At 41.3% G+C, this 20,484-nt stretch overlaps 1 protein-coding gene across 2 annotated transcripts in view; it reads right to left on the bottom strand.

Moving 5' to 3' along the window:
• VPS8 (VPS8 subunit of CORVET complex) overlaps positions 1 to 20,484 on the bottom strand; it is a 388,855-nt gene that overhangs the window by 189,072 nt on the left and 179,299 nt on the right. For both annotated transcript variants that reach the window (XM_073633432.1, XM_073633433.1), the window contains exons 29-31: positions 13,019 to 13,138; positions 9,191 to 9,247; positions 178 to 260 (exon numbers count right to left, since the gene is read on the bottom strand). In XM_073633432.1, the coding sequence (XP_073489533.1) occupies positions 178 to 260; positions 9,191 to 9,247; positions 13,019 to 13,138 (260 nt within the window). The remainder of the gene's footprint in view (positions 1 to 177; positions 261 to 9,190; positions 9,248 to 13,018; positions 13,139 to 20,484) is intronic.

Genomic DNA, 20,484 nt, shown 5'->3' with positions numbered 1-20,484 from the left:
AACTGCAGTAAAAAATATGGTTATGTAAAATGTGCATAACCTAAGTGGGCAAGTTTACAAATCTGAAGTGGGTTAACTGAGGAGGAATCTATCTGAATATAAAACATTTAACCTAACTATATAAGGAATATTAGCATACTAAGAATATTCATATAAATAAATGGAGAATAATCTTACAACTGAGCTCGTTCTGCTAGCTGGATCAGTCTGTTTTCCTCAAACTGAACTACTCCTCCAGCCTGAAGCAGCTCTAAAAGAACCTGAAAGAGAAACCAACAAAACAAGGGTATCACTGCAAGCCACAGTACAGTACATCAAGGTAAAACCAGAGTGCATTTTATATCTCTCTCTCTCATATATATATATATATATATATATATATATATATATAGTCTTGTGCAAAAGTTTTAGGCAGGTATAAAAGAATGCTGTAAATTAAGAATGCTTTCAGAAATAGAAGTGTTAGTTTATTTTTAACAATTAACAAAATGGAAAGCAAATGAGCAGAAGTGAAACCCAAATCAAATCAATTCAATATTTGGTGTGACCATCTTTTGCCCTCAAAACAGCAGCAATTGTTCTAGATACTTACACAGTTTTTGAAAGAGCTCAGCAGGTAGGTTGGAGAACTAACCACAGATCTTCTTTGGATGTAGGCTGCCTCAAATTCTTCTGTTTCTTCATGTAATCCCGGACAGACTTGATGCTGAGATCAGACCTTTGTGGATGCCAAACCATCACTTCCAGGACTCCTTGTTCTTCTTTATGTAAAAGATAGTTCTTAATGTAATTTGCTGTATGTTTGGGGTTGTGGTCCTGCTGCGGAATAAATTTGGGGCCTATATTGCATGATGGATAAGTATCTGCCTGTATTTCTCATCATTGAGGACACCATTGATCCTGACCAAATCTCCAACTCCATTAGTCTCAAACTTTCAAAGAACCTCCACCTTGCTTCACTGCTGCCTGCAGGCACTCATTATTGTATCGATCTCCAGCCCTTCGGCTAACAAACTGCCTCCTGCCACAGCCAGATATTTCAAATTTGGACTCATCTGTTCAAAGCACCTGCTGCCATTTTTTCGCACCCCAGTTCCTATGTTTTCGTGCATAGTTGAGTCGCTTAGCCTTGATTCAGTGTCAGAGGTATTGCTTTTTGGCCACATTTCTTCCCTGAAAACCACTTCTGGCCAGACTTTTCCAGATAGTAGATGGCTGTACAGTACCTGGATCCCGCTGGTTTCTGCCAGTTTTGTGCTGATGGCACTGCTGGACATCTTTCGGTGTCAAAGGAAAGTAAACATGATGTGTCTTTCATCTGCTGCATTAAGTTTCCTTGTCCGACCACCGCGTCAACGGTCCATCACACCAAATATTGATTTGATTTAGATTTTTTTTTCTGTTCATTCACTTTGCATTTTGTAAATTTATAAAAAAAAAAACAAAACAAATAAAATATATATTTTTGAAAGCATTTATAAATTACAGCATTTCTTCTCACCTCTCTTAAATATGGAAGAGCCCTGGGGCCATCATAAAAAAAAAAAACTGAATTCTGACTTTGAAACTCAGAATTCTGAGATTGAAATTCAGAATTGTAAGTTTAAAAAAAAAAATACAGAATTCTGAGTTTCAAAGTCAGAATTCTGAGTTTCAAAGACAGAATTCTGAGATTAAAAGTCAGAATTCTGAGTTTCAAAGTCAGAATTCTGAGTTTCAAAGTCAGAATTCTGAGATTAAAAGTCAGAATTCTGAGATTAAAAGTCAGAATTCTGAGTTTATAAATATAGTAGTCTATAGGAAGATTTTAGGACCAATGAGCAATAATGTAGTAACACCCACAGATCATCATTCTGCAGACATACATGTCTTCTGCTCTGTGTATGGATATGTAGATCTATCTTAGTTACAGCACACAGTATAGGGAAGCAGGCAGTGCTGGATTCTCTGGTTCCTCTGCTGTCTTATCCTTCTCTGTCATCTGCTCCAACATAAAGAGCCATGCTGAAAACGTGTGTATTGTGTGAGTGGGGGGGGACACAGCTTCCATAGATAACAGAACACAATGGCAAGCACAGCACAGCTCTGCACCCCAACTTGTAGGAAACATTGCACTTTTGCCCCTACATGAGGGAATTGTGTGTGCAGCAGGACAATGTGCGTCTATATTCATAACGGATTGATCATAGCAATTACTTGTCTGGACTAATAGAGATGTTTCACATACAATTAACCTCATATTAAATACAAAAGCAGATATAAGCCACTACTGAGAGATAGTGTAGTGGTTAGAGCAGCAGACTTATATTGGTGAAGGTGTGGGTTCTAGTCCAGGTGAGGGCATTTTTTTATACATATATATTTTAAAATATGAGATAGTGAGGGCTTAAATTGTATTTTATCAATATATCCAAAATTGATTTCAAGGCATATTAACAAAGACACACTGATATATTGAGCACACAAAGTTGTAGTATATGCTGCCTACTATAAATTAGAGAGTAGAGATTTCAAAGAAAAAACTGTGTATATATTATTAGGGTGATCAGATGGGATCATTAGGGTGTCATCTACAGTTTCCCCCGGGGGGCAGTTCACAATTTCAGGAGACTGGTCATAACAAATCGATCATAATTCACTCGTCTGGATTAATATAGTTGTTTCACAGATAATGAACCACATATTAAACATTAAGAAAGCAACAGTAAAGAACCCATAAGTGATAGTATAGTGGGTAGAGTACCAGGCTTATAGTGTTGAAAGTTCTGGTTCTTATCCAATTCAGAGCACATTTTTTAATTATATATATTTTCAATATATTGATTTTATATTAAACTTATTTTAAACTATAAGTTATTGAGAACTTAAATTGTATTTTATTGATATATCCAAATTGATTTCAAGGCATATTAACAAAGACATATCGATAAAATTGTTGTATAAGCTGACTACTATAAATTAGAGAGTAGGGATTTTTTTAACAAATCTGTGTATATATTAGGATGATTTTGGTGACATGGGGCCAGTTCTCAATTTCAGGAGATTGTCCCTGGAAGCTGTATGATAACCATCATGTCTTATAACTCAACCACCGATGCAGGGGCATTTTTCCATCCAGTGACACCACCGATGCAGGGTCATTTTTTTCCATGCAATGACACTACCGATGCAGGGTCATTTTGTTTCCATCTAGTGACACCACCGATGCAGGGTCATTTTTTTCCATGCAATGACACTACCGATGCAGGGTCATTTTGTTTCCATCTAGTGACACCACCGATGCAGGGTAATTTTTTTCCATCCAATGACACCACCGATGCAGGGCGATTTTTTTCCATCCAATGACACCACCAATGCAGGGCGATTTTTTTCCATCCAATGACACCACCGATGCAGGGCCATTTTTTTTTATCCAATGACACCACCGATGCAGGGCCATTTTTTTTCATCCAATGACACCACCGATGCAGGGTCATTTTTTTCCATCCAATTACACCACCGATGCAGGGTCATTTTTTTCCATCCAATTACACCACCGATGCAGGGTCATTTTTCTTCTTCACTACTGTTAGCCCCTTATGTGTGCTCCAGTTTTAAACTCTAAGACCCCTTTCACACCGAGCTGCCTATAGCGTCCGCGGTAAAACGCAGCTATTTTTATCAGCGTTTTACCGTCGGATTAGCGGCGCATTTCGGCCGCTAGCGGGGCACTTTTACCCCCCGCTAGCGGCCGAGAAAGGGTTAAAACCGCCCGCAATGAATCTACCCGAGGACTTCACATTACTCTACCCGAGGACTTTCACACCGGAGCGCTGCGCTGGCAGGACAGGAAAAAAAGTCCTGTCAGCAGCTTCTTTGGAGCGATGTGCTTACTGCTCCTCCACCGCTGCTCCCCATTGAAATCAATGGGGAAGCGCTGGGATACCGCCAGCAAAACGCCACTATTGCGGTGCATTGCGGGTGGTTTTAACCCTTTCTCGGCCACTAGTGTGGGGGGGTAAAAGCGCCCCGCTAGTGGCCGAAATGTCATTGGATGGGAAAAATGACCCTGCATCGGTGGTGTCATTAGATGGGAAAAATGACCCTGCATCGGTGGTGTCATTGGATAGGAAAAATGACCCTGCATCGGTGGTGTCATTAGATGGGAAAAATGACCCTGCATCGGTGGTGTCACTGGATGGGAAAAATTACCCTGCATCGGTGATATCATTGCATAGGAAAAATGACCCTGCATCGGTGGTGTCATTACATGGGAAAAATGACCCTGCATCGGTGGTGTCTTTAGATGGGAAAAATGACCCTGCATCGGTGGTGTCACTGGATGGGAAAAATGACCCTGCATCGGTGGTGTCACTGGATGGGAAAAATGACCCTGCATCGGTGGTGTCATTGGATAGGAAAAATGACCCTGCATCGGTGGTGTCATTGGATAGGAAAAATGACCCTGCATCGGTGGTGTCATTAGATGGGAAAAATGACCCTGCATCGGTGGTGTCACTGGATGGGAAAAATGACCCTGCATCGGTGGTGTCATTAGATGGGAAAAATGACCCTGCATCGGTGGTGTCACTGGATGGGAAAAATGACCCTGCATCGGTGGTGTCACTGGATGGGAAAAATGACCCTGCATCGGTGGTGTCATTAGATGGGAAAAATGACCCTGCATCGGTGGTGTCACTGGATGGAAAAAATTTCTGTGTCAATGGTGTAGCTAAGAGGAAAATGGCGCTGCATCGGTGTCAGTGGGGATAAAGTGCAGCCAATCAGTGAAGGGGAGATATGGGCGTGTACATTGTAGTACACACAGATTATAGTGCAGAGCTCAGGGCTGAGTTATAAGACATGATGGTTATCATGCAGCTTCCAGGGACAATCTCCTGAAATTGAGAACTGGCCCCATGTCACCAAAATCATCCTAATATATACACAGATTTGTAAAAAAAAAATCCCTACTCTCTAATTTATAGTAGTCAGCATATACAACAATTTTATCAATATGTCTTTGTTAATATGCCTTGATATCAATTTGGATATATAAATAAAATACATATATATAAATATATTTTAAAATATGTTTAATATAAAATGAATATATTACTAAAGATTATGCCCTGAACTGGATTAGAACCCACAACTTTAAACACTATAAGCCTGTTACTCTAGCCACTAGCTATCACTTAAGGACACTTTATTAATCCTTTTTATGTTGGATATGAGATAAATTGTGTGTGAAACACCTTATCAGCCCATACAATTAATTGCTATGATTAATCTGTTATGAACATAGACACACATTTTTCTGCTGCCTTCTAGCCATTCACAATTCCCTCATGTAGGGGCAATAGTGCAATGTGTCCTACAAGTTGGAGTGCAGAGGTGTGCTGGTCATTGTGTTCTGTTATCTATGGAAGCTGTGTGTCCCCCCCCACTCACACACAATACACACGTTTTCAGCATGGCTCTTTATGTTGGAGCAGATGACAGAGAAGAAGGATAAGACAGCAAACCAAGGAACTAATTAATACAGTAGAGGAACCAGAGAACCCAGCACTGCCTGCTTCCTTATACTGTGTGCTGTAACTAAGATAGATTGACATATTCATATACAGAGCAGAAGACATGTATGTCTGCAGAATGATTATCTGTGGGTGTTACTACCTTATTGCTCATTGGCCCTAAAATCTTCCTAATAAAGACTACTATATTTATAAACTCAGAATTCTGACTTTGAAACTCAGAATTCTGACTTTGAAACTCAGAATTCTGACTTTGAAACTCAGAATTCTGACTTTGAAACTCAGAATTCTGACTTTGAAACTCAGAATTCTGACTTTGAAACTCAGAATTCTGACTTTGAAACTCAGAATTCTGACTTTGAATCTCAGAATTCTGACTTTGAATCTCAGAATTCTGACTTTGAAACTCAGAATTCTGACTTTGAAACTCAGAATTCTGACTTTGAAACTCAGAATTCTGACTTTGAAACTCAGAATTCTGACTTTGAAACTCAGAATTCTGACTTTGAAACTCAGAATTCTGACTTTAAAACTCAGAATTCTGACTTTGAAACTCAGAATTCTGACTTTGAAACTCAGAATTCTGACTTTGAAACTCAGAATTCTGACATTGAAACTCAGAATTCTGACATTGAAACTCAGAATTCTGACATTGAAACTCAGAATTCTGACTTTTAATCTCAGAATTCTGACTTTTAATCTCAGAATTCTGACTTTTAATCTCAGAATTCTGACTTTGAAACTCAGAATTCTGACTTTGAAACTCAGAATTCTGACTTTGAAACTCAGAATTCTGACTTTGAAACTCAGAATTCTGACTTTGAAACTCAGAATTCTGACTTTGAAACTCAGAATTCTGACTTTGAAACTCAGAATTCTGACTTTGAAACTCAGAATTCTGACTTTGAAACTCAGAATTCTGACTTTGAAACTCAGAATTCTGACTTTGAAACTCAGAATTCTGACTTTGAAACAGAATTCTGAGTTTGAAACTCAGAATTTTGACTTTTAATCTCAGAATTCTGTAGATTTTTTTTTTTTTTTTTAAACTCAGGATTCTGACTTTGAATCTCAGAATTCTGACTTTGAATCTCAAAATTCTGAGTTTCAAACTCAGAATTCTGTAAAAAAAAAAAATTTTTTTTGCAAACTCATAATTCTGTATTTTTTTTTATGATGGCCCCAGGGCTCTTCCATACTTAAACTTCTGCTCAGTGCTGTATATCTTATATTTCACTATGCAATAGCTGACAGAGTAGCCAAGAAGCCCCTGGGCAAGACCAATTTTTGGGCCGACTATTGAACTGCTGGCGCAACAAAAATATTTATACACTTTTTTTTACAGACTCGTACAGTTTCAAACCTGTGACAGCTAGATAGAAGTGAGCAGTATCAAATTCTTTGTCGCGGTGGGAGGTGTCCTTGCATCCACCTGACCAATATAAAAAAATGGACCCCTGAGTACCAGAGGGCCCTTGGGCAGCCACACAGTTTACAAAAATGGCATGTCCAACCCTTACACTTTGTTCATTGAAAAAGGGCTTGTTCAGATGTACGACGGCCCTTACTGACCCTTTGAAAAGCACTTTGTGGGATGGCTTTTCAGAGGTTGGTTGACAGATTTGGGAGTTGATAGATTTCCTCTTTACCACCTGTTTTACTCTTCAAAAGGCTGAACCATGGGGTTGCAGGTATTGTACAAGCAATAGGAGGACTTAAGCAAAATAAAATTGCCTTTATGCAGCCCAATGAGGACCACACTTGTGGTAGGGCATAATACCAGGGATAAATATCATTCTCCTCTGACCCTTTCATCACATACACCCCTGTGGGGTAATCCCTCATCTACAGTATATAGTACAAGAAACAAATGCTCCTGTGCTCAGAAGTTTGCTGTGGATTTGACTTGAGAAGTGGAGGGACTCTTCACAAACCACACCACTGCATCGGCTGTGCGGCAACTCTCAAAAGGTCAGGGAGAACCCAGGCATATTCTAAAAGGAAATAAGGACAGAGGGCACAACAGCCTTGCACCTTACCTTTGTAACATAGAATATATTTATTATAGAAGTACTATTTATACTCACAAACACAATGGTAAAATCAAGCACGACATTTAAAAAGTCCATCCAAGGCCCTTCCTACAAGGATCCGCTGGTCAGTAGAACCAGAGTGGGATGATAAAAGTCCAAAATGTACTGACGCTTTTCGATGGTGTCCCTTCTTCTTTAGAACTCTAAAGAAGAGTGACACCCTCTAAACGCATCAACTCATTTTGGACTTTTATCATCCCATTCTGGTTCTACTGGCCAGCGGATCCTTGTAGGATGGGCCTTGGATGTACTTTTTAAATTTCGTGCGTGATTTTACCTTTGTGTTTGTGAGTATAATACTTATATATACTTATATAATAAATATATTCTATGTTACAAAGGTAATGCGCAAGGCTGCTGTGCCCTCTGTCCTTATTTCGTTTTACAGTACATGGTATCCCTGATCCAGTAGGCGTTCCAAACAGTAGTTAATAATTGAAAAAAAAATAGATTCATTAAATGTATTGATTAAAAGGGAAGGAACTGGGACAGTTCAGCTGGGGAGGAATGGCCTAGATCAGTGATGCAGAACCTTGGCACCCCTGATGTTTTGGAACTACATTTCCCACGATGCTCATGCACTCTGCAGTGTAGTTGGGCATTATGGGAAATGTAGTTCCAAATCATCTGGGGTGCCAAGGTTTGCCATCACTGACCTAGATGATGCTGGACATCTTTCACCTAGGAAATGAGGATGAATCTGACTTGCTGCAACCTTTAATCGATACTGTGAGAAGTTCACAGTGAACAGTGAAATTATACTAACCATTTTCAGTACAGCTTTAAATTATATTTCCCATCTCAGTTTAAATTGCAACATCTATAGGGTGACAACACTGGAGTGCACAGATTTCCCTGTATACGCAGCACTGTCACCCTGTCATGAATGCTTCAGGACTACATGCATGGTCATGCTCTGAGCGCTAACACCCAGCAGTGATGGCTTGCATTGATAATGACTCCTCCTTGTGCTGTCTACTGATGCGACTGACAGCAGCTTCTGTTGCTGGTTCTCTGCTGTCAAAACCTGATGCAGAAGAAGGGACCAGCAGAAATATTGAAGCATGCATGCGCTTACCATGCTAGTAAACATGGGACATGTAGTTCCTCAGTGGCATGACATGTGAGGCATAAATGATGTACCATGAAGTTCTGACACGCTGTGCTGAAACATTGGAACTTCAAAGTTGCCTTTGCAACATTCTATTGATGCATAGATTAGAAGTTTGTAGAGCAGGGCTTTTTCACATGACGGTTTTATATTACTATGACTGCTAATGCCACTAAAAAAGATAAACAATCATGCCACGTTCCCCTGATGGATTACCTATAAAGTGAATAAATAGGTAACTGAGGAATCCAACTACAAGAGCTTTATCATAAAAAAAGACCAATTACATTATTAAAGACATCTTTATTGTGGAAGTGGGCATAGACTCTCACCACTGGGGTTTCTGTGAGACATAAGTATCTGGTGGGTGTTCCTTCCTTCCCCCTAAAACTAACACATCAGTTCTGGATGAAGACTGGATTATATTCCATCCATGTCCATAATCTGTTTTTAATACTGGAAGTCAGTACCTGCTGTCTTTCTGAATGTCTGGAATCATCATCTGGACTGCACAGAAATTCTAGGACCTGCAAAAAAAAAAAAAAAGGATTAATACCATGAGAAACTACATGTATTGAATGGCATTATCATTTTAGATGCACAAAATGTTTTTCAAATAGGTCTAATCCATTTCAAGCCATAATCAATCCCCCCAAATAGCTTTTAACTCCTGTAATGCTGGGAGTGAGTGTCTTCAAAAAGAGTAATAGTTAATAAATAATTGCATTCCAGCTCAGTCTTCCCACCTTGTTCAGCACTGTTCTATAGGACTTAGAGATCCTTGTGGTAATAAAACCTTGTCACCTATTCCTATTCTGGTGCCAAGAATGGAATCATAGCCCTTTGTAAAATCCTAGGTGTCCTATATGCATTTCCTAGTAAATGGAAATTATTATACTAATGTTCAGATTTCTATGTTCACCAGGAAGCTTTGCTTACCTGTCAAGATAAACTAAAAGGACCTTAGGGAGGAAGTAGCATAGCCAGGGCTGCTGATAGAAATCACCCTCCTCCAAAAATATCAAATTATATTTTTGATAAAATGCAATGCCTGCGATACTATGCTGTGCAGCCACGACAGAAGTTATACCCCCGTCAAACAAGACCCATTCAAATGAATAGCAACACAGAGACAATATCTGCACCCCACAGTGAGCTATCGGTACCCATCGCTCACTATGTTCATTCAGGATGGTGAGCCCCCCACCCACTATCTTGAAATAACCTGCCTATGTGCCCTCAACAGCTGCCACTGGGAGAGGAGAGAAGGGAAAATGACAGCACTGCGGGGTATAGGGGCACACAGAGGTCGCAGACAGCAGGGGGAAGGGTCGCAGACACTAGAAACTATCCCCCTGCAGTGCAGCCGGAGGAAGAAAAGAAAAGTAGAACCTGGTAGCACTGCACATGTAACAAGTGTCAGCAAAAAGGCAGTACTGCTGGCCCTCTTGCTTGGCAGGTTCCTGGGCCCCCATTTTGAACTGATGAGGCCTGGGCCCGGTACATGAGGACTGGCTGTATTGCCTTATCAGCGGCCCGAGCATAGCAGATCTCTTAGATGTTTCTCAGTAAATGTTGAATCGACAGAACAAAATAAATATATATTTTAAGCCCTAGCAGCAAGGCAGGATGAGGGGGTTGCTAACTGGAAATTTTTTGGCCAGACAAGTGGGACTCAAAAAGTCTACGGGTATGGCAATAAAATGAATAAACAGTCTACAAAGCTGCACAGGTTTTTCAAGTATCTATTGGGCACCTTAACTGCATAAGCTATTATCTGGAAAAGGAAAGCTTAGCTATTATATTCTCTTTCCTGCTCTCTTTGACAAACGTCAACTCTTAAAACACAACTTTTAAACTCAATTATTCAAACAAGCAAATCATCTGTCTTATTAAGTTCTCTTGGCCTACCATTGCTTACTATTCCACTGTCAACTTATAAATATACTATTAAAAAAAAAAGTGGACACCTCTTCAAAATTGTAGAGTTCAGGTTTTTCCATTAAGGGATACTGTTAAGTTTACACAATACAAGAATATTTTAGACAATTGTTTGATTCCAATCTTGTGGCAAAAGCTTGTGGCAAGGGGATTTTTTTTTTTGTTTGGTTCCAGCATGACTGTTCTGAATTTTTGATCCAACTACCTTGAAAAAACATGTGCTTTGCACAAGAAACATTCTTCAGCTGGATGTGTTTTTATTGCTTTTAGCCTTTGGAATTGACTAAAGAAGAGTGTCATTTTGTGCGTGCCCTGGATTTTGTTTTCTTAGATTGCTGCATGACTATGATTTTAGAAAGCCAGCTTCATAAAAACATGTTTTGACAAGTTTGGTGTGGCAGAACTTAAATGAGAAGTATGGCCAAAGCTATTTTGGCCATACTTCTATGGTTTACAGGAGTAAAGTTCGTTCTGCACTCCTATAATCCATTTTCAGCCGACAGCGGGCTAAAGTCTGCTGTCAGCTAACGTCACAGAGCCAATCCAGGCTCTGAAAGGAACCAACCCGATCATATAGTTGGGATCTGCCCAGAAGCCTGGACGAGCAAATGGCTCAGCCACTCAGCGATCCGCTGGGAGACTGAGCCAGCCCCTCCCACCCCCTCTACAGCCCAGCGCTCCAGTGACCGTTGGGGGGGCAGAGAGACGGTGCTGTTTGATCGCTCAGTTCTCACTCCAGTGTCGGCGGGGGATAGATGCAGCATTGGATCAATGCTGCATCCACCTAGGTGAGTTTCATTGTTTTTTTTTTTAAAACCCCCAAACTTCTCTCTTAAGTGGCCTGCATAAAGCCTCAATCTGAACAATAGGAAACACCTCTGGGATAAACTGGAACGCCAATGGTGAGCTAGGTCTTCTCATCCAACACCTTTACCCTATCTCACAAAGGCTCTTTTGGTGAAAAGGGCATATATTCCCAAGACATAACCAAAACATTGTGAAAAACCTTCCCAAAAGTGTGGAAGCAGTTAGAGCTGCAAAAGGGTGGGCCAACGCAATATTAATGCCCATGGTTTAGATGTCCAACAAGCTCATATTGGTTTGAAGGTCGGATATCCACAAACTTATGGCCATATAACAGCTTACACCTTCCCGGCTCTCTTGAAGAGATAATAAATGCTATGAATATATGTGTTTAATACCTCTGTTATCTATTATAGCTGAAATATATACTTTGTACTGCACAGAAAAGATGCTATATTAATCACTATGATTAGTAAATGGTTTTAAGACTATAAAACTAATAAAAGCATCACACATAGGTGTTTATAATAAATGTGGAAATTACTGTAGCATAGTTATCACCATCATTTCTTAGCTTAATTGCAGCCTGGAACAGTATTTAAAAATTTGGTATTCACAAGTTGCAAAATTCTATGCTATCATAAGACAGCAATGTTCAATTTTCAATCTTCCAGTGAGGTTTCAGGCTGTCTTTAAACAGTACAAGCATTAAGGTGGAATCTTGAATAGAGGGCCGAAATGTTAGTACTTCTGTTAGGGAGATTTCCCATCATTTCCCATCTAAGTGACAGTGGAAAGGAGATCAAATCAACTGGGACACGTGCTATACTATTTTAAAACAAAGACCCAGTAAGTGAGAGCAATAGCTTGATCTGCCCTCCCTCTTACAAACTGGATTATAGCAATGTGGCAGTGTATATTGTGACTCTTGATCACCTATACCATCCACCCATACTACAACACAGACATGTGCGGCTACGTTTTTTACATCAACTGTACTGTCCATTGCCAAATTATCAAGAACACTTTGCAGGCCGATGACGTTTTTGATGATAAAATGCCAATAGTGCATGTCCACATAGGCAGCGTCAGTACGCATTGATACACGCAATGCTGCCTGCATACTTCCAGAAGACCTAGTGCTACTGGACTTGCAGGTAAATAAATGCTGAAACACACACACACTGCTTAACTGAGCATCATTGCACCCACACACAACTTAATAACTACCACTGCACCACGCATGGATAAAACTTTAACAGAGCATGTACACATAGGCACATAGTGTGTGCATGTGTTGATCTACTTGACACTAATTGCATAGTTCCAGCTTCAGTGCAGACATCAATTCTCAGAGACCCTTCACCTCTGCAATTGCAGGTAACAGTGACACACACATACACTTACTCACTGCACCCACACACCTCACTGACTGTAAATGTACTCACACATTTCGCCACAAGCATGTTTTTTCAGTGACTACAGCTACATGCTTCTCCACTGACCGCCACTATACCCATACACCACTGTTGTGCCTGCAGTTCTTTGCTTACCTGGTCAAACAGCATTCGGTTGACAAACAGAGTATTATCTGGCTTAGCAAGCTGCCGGGCAAGAAAAGTGAATAGACAGCCCACCTGGGAAGGAGTAAAATCAGAGTTCTCCACCATAACCTGAGAAAAAAGATTCAATGACAAACAAGACAACCTATTAAAAGTGCAATTTTCACAACTGGTAAAAGTGAACCTATCTTCTGCTCCAAACATCCAATTATGAGCAAGGAAGTATAAAAAAAATGGGAAATTCTGCACAAGACTGAATGCTTACAGAAAACACAGGTTCATTTTACTAAGACCTTCTACACACATGCTTCAGCTTATATAAGAGCAGTGTGTAAAGCACCATTTACAAAGCATTTGGAACGTTTTCAGCATATTTTAGGCAGCTTTGTTCATGACTTTTAGCTCCACTTTGGGGTTGTTAAACGATAGATATTCTAGGTCAGATAAAAGTTCTAGAAGTTGCAGGCAGGTTTTCAACAAATAGAAGAGAACCTTTCTTAGGCCAGGTTCACACTGGTACGACAAACGCTCTGACATTGGGAGCTCATGTTGCATGATGTGTGAAAATCAATGTTTCCCTATGGGAGCCGTCTTAACTGGTCCAACGCAAGTCAGTCCGACTTTGAAAATGCTCACTGCACTACTTTGGTCAGACTTTGATTCTACTTCAGCCCATTGAATATCACTGAAGTATGATCAAAGTCGGATCGCTGTCTTGACTGATCCGACTTTGGCATGCGACTTGTGCTCTGATGATCTTGAAGGGGAACTCCATGCCAAATTTTATATAAAAATTGGCATGGGTTTCCCTCCAAGAGCATACCAGGCCCTTCGGTCTGGTATGGATTTTAAGGGGAACCATACCAGACCCTTATCCAAGCACACAACTTGGCAGGTCAGGAATGGGGGTGGGGGAAAGGGGGCCCCCAGATCCCGGCCCCCACCCTATTAGAATGAGTATGGGGTACATTGTACCCCTACCTATTCACCTAAAAAAAGTGTCAAAAATAAAACAAATTACACGTTTTTAAAATAATTTATTAAGGCAGCTCCGTCGTCTCTTCCGATCTCTGTCCGTCTTCTGCCTCTGCAGGTTCTTCTCCCCTCTCTCTGGGTCTTCTCCGTTCTCCTCTCGGTTCTCCTCCGATGCCTTCTAGCCCTCTCTGGTTCTTCTCCCCTCTCCGGCTCTTCTCCGCTCTCTCTCCGGTTCTTCTCCCTCTGTCCACTGTCTTCTGCCTCTGCGGTTTCTTCTCCCCTCTCCTATTCTTCTCCACTCTCCTCTCCGCTCTCCTCTGATGTCTTCTAGCCCTCTCCGGTTCTTCTCCCTCTGCTGGGTCTTCTCTGCTATCTTCTTGCTCTTTTGCTGGGTCTTCTCCGCTGTCTTCTCCCTCTGTTCTTCTTCCGATGTTGACTCAACGCTCTCTCCTGCTCTATCCCGCTCTGGTACGGGGCGGGGTCACCGGGTGATGTCATACAGAGGCCCCGTCCCTTATGACGTCACTGCCTGGGGCATGATGGGCGGTGATGTCATAAGGGACGGGCCTCCAGTGACCCCGCCCCATGCCAATATAAGTAGTGGCACACTGCACACTCAGCATTAGAGCGGGAGAGAGCGTCGAGTCAACATCGGAAGAAGAACAGAGGGAGAAGACAGTGGAGAAGATCCAGCAAAAGAGCAAGAAAATAGCGGAGAAGACCCGGACAGTGGAGAAGACAGCGGACAGAGGGAGAATAACGGGAGAGGGCTAGAAGACATTAGCAGAGAAGAGAGGGAAGAAATCGGAAGAGACGACGGAGCTGCCTTAATAAATTACTTTAAAAACCTGTGTAATGTGTTTTATTTTTGACATTTTTTTTAGGTGAATGGGTAGGGGTACAATGTACCCCATACTCATTCACATAGGGTGGGGGCCAAAATCTGGGGGCCCCCTTGATAAAGGGGGCTTCCAGATTTCCGATAAGTCCCCCCGCCCGCAGCCTCCCACCCGCAGACCCAGACAACCAACGGCCAGGGTTGTCAGGAATGGGCCCCTTGTCCTCATCAACATGGAGACAAGGTGCTTTGGGGTGGGTGGCCCTCCCTGCCCCAAAGCACCCACCCCCCATGTTGAGGGCATGAGGCCTGGTACGGTTCGGGGGGGTGGGGGCGCTCGCTCATCCCCACCCCCTTTCCTAACCTGCCGGGCTGTGTGCTCAGATAAGGGTCTGGTATGGATTTTGGGGGGGAGCCCATGCCGTTTTTTTTTTTTTAATTTTGCCTGGAGTTCCCCCTAAAAAGATTCATACCAGACACAGTGCCTGGTATTGTCAGGGATCAAAGTCGGATCCCTGTTCATTGGAGTCGGATGCATGTCGGACTTCAAGTCACAGGGCAAAGTTGGATCCAAAGTGGTATGACTGTCAGGTTGTACCAGTGTGAACCTGGCCTAAAGTCTGCTAGGAGGATGTTTAAAGTGACAGCCAGCACTACTAATAAGATTTGTGTTTAAAAGAATATTCCACCTTTTGAATAAAAGCACCCACATTGATAAAAAAAAAAAAAAAAAACTGCATGAATTTTTTGCATTGCAGCCTGCACAGCATTGCAACTGTGATCAATGCATCGTGGGTAAAATGAACAGGCTCCTGCAGACTCTTTTCCCAGCCCTAGGTTCCAACAGATCTATGGACCTACCGCAATGGGGCTGGAGGAAGTTAACAATGAACTACAAGTGTGGTGAGGTCATCGCACTTGTACTTCACTGGGATCTCTGCCATGGAGGAATTGGAGTCTTCCATTCACAGATCCCTGAGATCCGCCTGCACAAAATTCTGAATAATACAGAATTCTGTGGGGAGAAGAACCTTGAGATTCAGGTAAATTGGGGAAGTTGAAATGTGTTTCCTAAATATGTTTCCTAAATATGGGTGTAACATGCAGCATGTTCTGAAGGTAAACTTAAAATTTAACACACCCAAATTAAAACTAAAGGCTGTTTAGCCTAGGTACACATTGGTACAATTTGGCATGCGATTTGACATGTCAAATTGCATGCCAAATCGGGGGGGCATATTGCCGACAATGGCACCGTCCGAATCGGTGCGGAGCTGACTTTTCGGTGCCGCATCGATTCCCAAAAGTAATTCCTGTACTACTTTTGGTGACTTCGGGGGGCGATTTGTATAAACATCTGTGCAGGAACCCGCACAGATGTCTGTCAAATCGCCACTGAAGTCGTACTGCATTGCCGGGTTAGAAATCGTGCAAGTTCATCAGAACTCGCACGATTTCTAACCCGCAGCAATGTGAACCTAGGCTGAAAGTTATCAACAAAGCTGAAAAACTTTGCAAAAACTTTGTAGTAGCATGCTGAATATACTGCTCTTATACAAGCTGCAGCCCATGTATACAAGGCCTAAGAGTGACATCACTCATACAAACCCGAATGGACACAATAGTTTGCCTTTCTTACCTGCAAATCTATTCTGTGCAATGATTCTGTGAAAAATGCTCATAAAATTATGTTAGATACTAAATTAATTAATAAAACTCACGATGACTTAACATGAAGCATACAGCAAAGGCTTGTAAAGATATGTGTTAATTAATTGAGCCTAAAGTGTCACCACAACCAAATGAACACATGATGAAGTGCAAAATGAAAAACTTTCAGCAGTATTCAACAAGGCTGAATAAATGTGATCTGTCAACTGTCATAGTTTAAAAAAACGTGTAATGCTTTGCAGCATACACATGTTCTAGTGTAGTCAGTTTTCATCTGTATAAGCATTAAAGTAAACACGTGAGGGTTAAAATATGGGAGCTACCATTACTGGACTGTTTTTTAACCACTTCAATACCGGGCCAATTCTGACATTTCTCTCATACATGTAAAAATCATCATTTTTTTGCTAGAAAATTACATAGAACCCCCAAACATTATATATGTTTTTTTAGCAAAGACCCTAGAGAATACAATGGCGGTTGTTGCAACTTTACATAGAAATTAAAATTACATAGAACCCCCAAACATTATATATGTTTTTTTAGCAAAGACCCTAGAGAATACAATGGCGGTTGTTGCAACTTTACATAGAAATTAAAATTACATAGAACCCCCAAACATTATATATGTTTTTTTAGCAAAGACCCTAGAGAATACAATGGTGGTTGTTGCAACTTTTTATCTCACACAGTATTTGCGCAGGAATTTTTCGAACGCGTTTTTTTGGGGAAAAAAACAGTTTTGTGTTTAAAAAAAAAACAAAACAGTAAAGTTAGCCCAATGTTTTTGCATATTGTGAAAGATTAAATTATGCCGAGTAAATAGATACCTAACATGTCACGCTTCAAAATTGCACACGCTCGTGGAATGGCGCCAATGTTCGGTACTTAAAAATCCCCATAGGCGACGCTTGAAATTTTTTTACTGGTTACATGTTTTGAGTTATAGAGGGGGTCTAGGGCCAAAATTATTGCTCTCGCTCCAACGTTCGCGGCGATACCTCACATGTATGGTTTGAACACCGTTTTCATATGTGGGCGGGACTTACGTATGCGTTCGCTTCTGCGTGCGAGCACATGGGGACAGCGGCGCTTTAAAATTTTTTTTTTTTTTTATTGTTAATTATATTTTATTTTTTTTATTTTGACACTTTTTTGAAAAAAAAAAAAATTGATCACTTTTATTCCTATTACAAGGAATGTAAACATCCCTTGTAATAGCAATATGACATGTCAGGTGCTCTTAATAGTGAGATATGGGGTCAATAAGACCCCATATCTCACCACTAGGCTGGGAAGCCTGAAAAAAAAAAAATAAATAAATAAAACGATCGCCGCTTCCCAGCCGAAGCGGCACCGTTTTTTTGAATGGAGAGGCCGGGCGTGACGTCATAACATCGCGCCCGACCTCCGACGATCATAGAGACTCCGGGGACCATCTGGTCCGCCGGAAATCTCTATGATCTACATCCGGCGCCGGCGGATCCACTCTCCGCCTCACCGATCATAACGGTGAGTCGGAGCAAGCACCGGAGGGCGGCGGGAGGGGGGGGGCGTCCCCTCTCGCCTCCCATAGGAACGATCAAGCGGCGGAACGGCTGCTATGATCATTCCTATAGTGTAGAGATTCGCCGGCTGAAACCGGCAATATCTGAATGATGTCTGTAACTACAGGCATCATTCAGATATACCCGCCCAAAGCCCAGGACGTCATATGACGTCCGTGGGCAGGAAGTGGTTAAGGTGTAAGCTACAGACCTGTCATCATGATCCTGGCTTCACTATGTTGTAAGCTTCATTGCCCCAGAACAAGCATGCAGCTAGCAAAGGGCAGCAATTCCACATATTAACCTTGAATGCTTGTTCCAGGTGAAAGGTTTCCTAAGGTCTCTTGCACATGGTACTGATGTTTGAGCTTCTGCTTTTTTAAATGTAATTTCAAGTGTTTGTTTTGTGCGTATTTATGCACAGATTTGCACAATACCTTCCTAGGGAAAATTAATTCATATTCATGCTCATATGCACGTATATATGCGCACATGTGTGACCTAATGGGGGGAAGCAAGCCCCTTGCATAAAGGTTTGGATCAGTGAATGGGAGGCTAAAGGCCTTTGGAAGATATGGCCGAAAGATGACCTCTGATTGTACTCAAAGCCAATTTGATTTCCACAGCTGACTGTAGAAAAGAGAGGATTATCCCAATCACATATTTCTGAGGATGCCATTTTCTGGCTTCACACCAAGCAATATAAGTCTTCCAGACCTTATGATAAATCTTCCTACAGCTTTTCTAGCATTCATTAGAGTAGATACCACTGGTCCCGAGATGCCACGGTCACCTTTTGCTATGGTTATTATCATTAGCCATAATGTGTTTTTCTTTTTTTGACTGCCTCAATATGTTTTGCTAATTTTAATCAATAAACTGACAATTTTCATATATTTACACTCTGATCAAGTTTGTTGCTGGAGTAACCACTTTCCACTCAATATTCTCTATACCAAGTATCCCTTCCCCCATCCCCCCGTCCTTTTGTGTTTTCAGCGTCGTTTTTTGGTTATAGCAACAACACCACACTAGGTGTTTGGTCAGTTATTGATCAGCCACTTGACTGACCAATTATTTATATAGAACTTGCCTTCTGTCCCTCTCCCCCATCCCCTATATCTTAATACATGTTCTGTTGATCACTAGGGTAATTTTTATGCAAGCCTGTATAAATTTCATTCACTGAGGTAGTTTATTTAGGGTGTAGTTGTTTGTATTTTGTGAGGAATGGCATTTAAGTTAGGAGACGACATAGATCGTGAAATAAGGACTGCTTTCCAGAGCGATACACCCCAAGCTTTCAACCAAGATGATGAAATCAAAAATAAATTTAAAGAACATAAAAAACTGTTAATCAAGCATCTTAACAGAAGATGGAATGTATCTGCTCTGGAGACGTACATTTTACATCGAATAGTACCAAGAGGGTTAAGAGACAGAATTATCCCAGCTGAACACCTACACACAGATCGTTTCCTACCCAAGTGGAAGGAACTCTGTGTGAACCATGGAGTTGCTGTTATGGAGTTGATTGTAGAAGAGGAAAGGATTCAGTTGACTTCGTTACAGGAACAAATTGAGGAAAGCGCACGTGGTTTGGAAACACTTAAAGATAAGGAGGAGTTTATTAAACAGAATGAATCTGAAAAGGGAAATAGAAAAAGTACAACTTAACCTTAAAATAACCAAACAAAGCAAATTTAAGCGAGACATAGCCGACTTTAAAAAAGATGAAGCTTTTGACTTGACTATTCGACGCGGACGAAGTATATCCAAAAGTCGGGGACGGCGTCAACAGCCTAGACAATGTGGGCATAAATCCCAGAGTGACTCAGAAGACGAGATAGCTAAGACAGTGACTTTTTTAGATCAAGAGGGGCCAGAGCCGACCATCAATCAGGCACCGTCCCCCACAACCAAACCTGCTTTAAAAACCAACAAACAGTTAAAAACGACTACGGAAAGGACAAACACCAGGAGCCAAAAAAGAAAGTGATAGGGCCATTAATGCCATTACCTACCCGGCCAAAAACTGACATGAAGGTGGTAAATTTGTCCGATTTTGACCTAACTTCGGATCACACACGTTTTCTACAGAAAGGCCTGTCCTTTTCCCCAGTATCCAAAATGGATGAATTCACGGTATATAAGGATGTAGCATTGTTTCTAAGGAAGGTCTTCCTAAAGTCATTATACACTGGTAGAAACAGCCCTGCAGAAACGACTTTGCCTCTCGATGCGGAAGACCAACAGGTACTTGATACCCTGAACTCTCTTCTACAAGAGAATGAAGGATCGACAGAAACGAATACCCCAATAAAAAGGAAGGCAAACTTACAAATTCGGTCAAGGAAATTCCCCCCCCCGTCTAAAAATAAATGGTTACAAATTTTTTTAGATCTAGTTCAGACTGACCTTGAAAA

Source organism: Aquarana catesbeiana, linkage group LG06, assembly GCF_042186555.1.
Source record: "Aquarana catesbeiana isolate 2022-GZ linkage group LG06, ASM4218655v1, whole genome shotgun sequence".
In the NCBI taxonomy this organism is placed as follows: Eukaryota; Metazoa; Chordata; class Amphibia; order Anura; family Ranidae; genus Aquarana; species Aquarana catesbeiana.
This window is presented reverse-complemented; position numbering and strand designations above follow the sequence as displayed.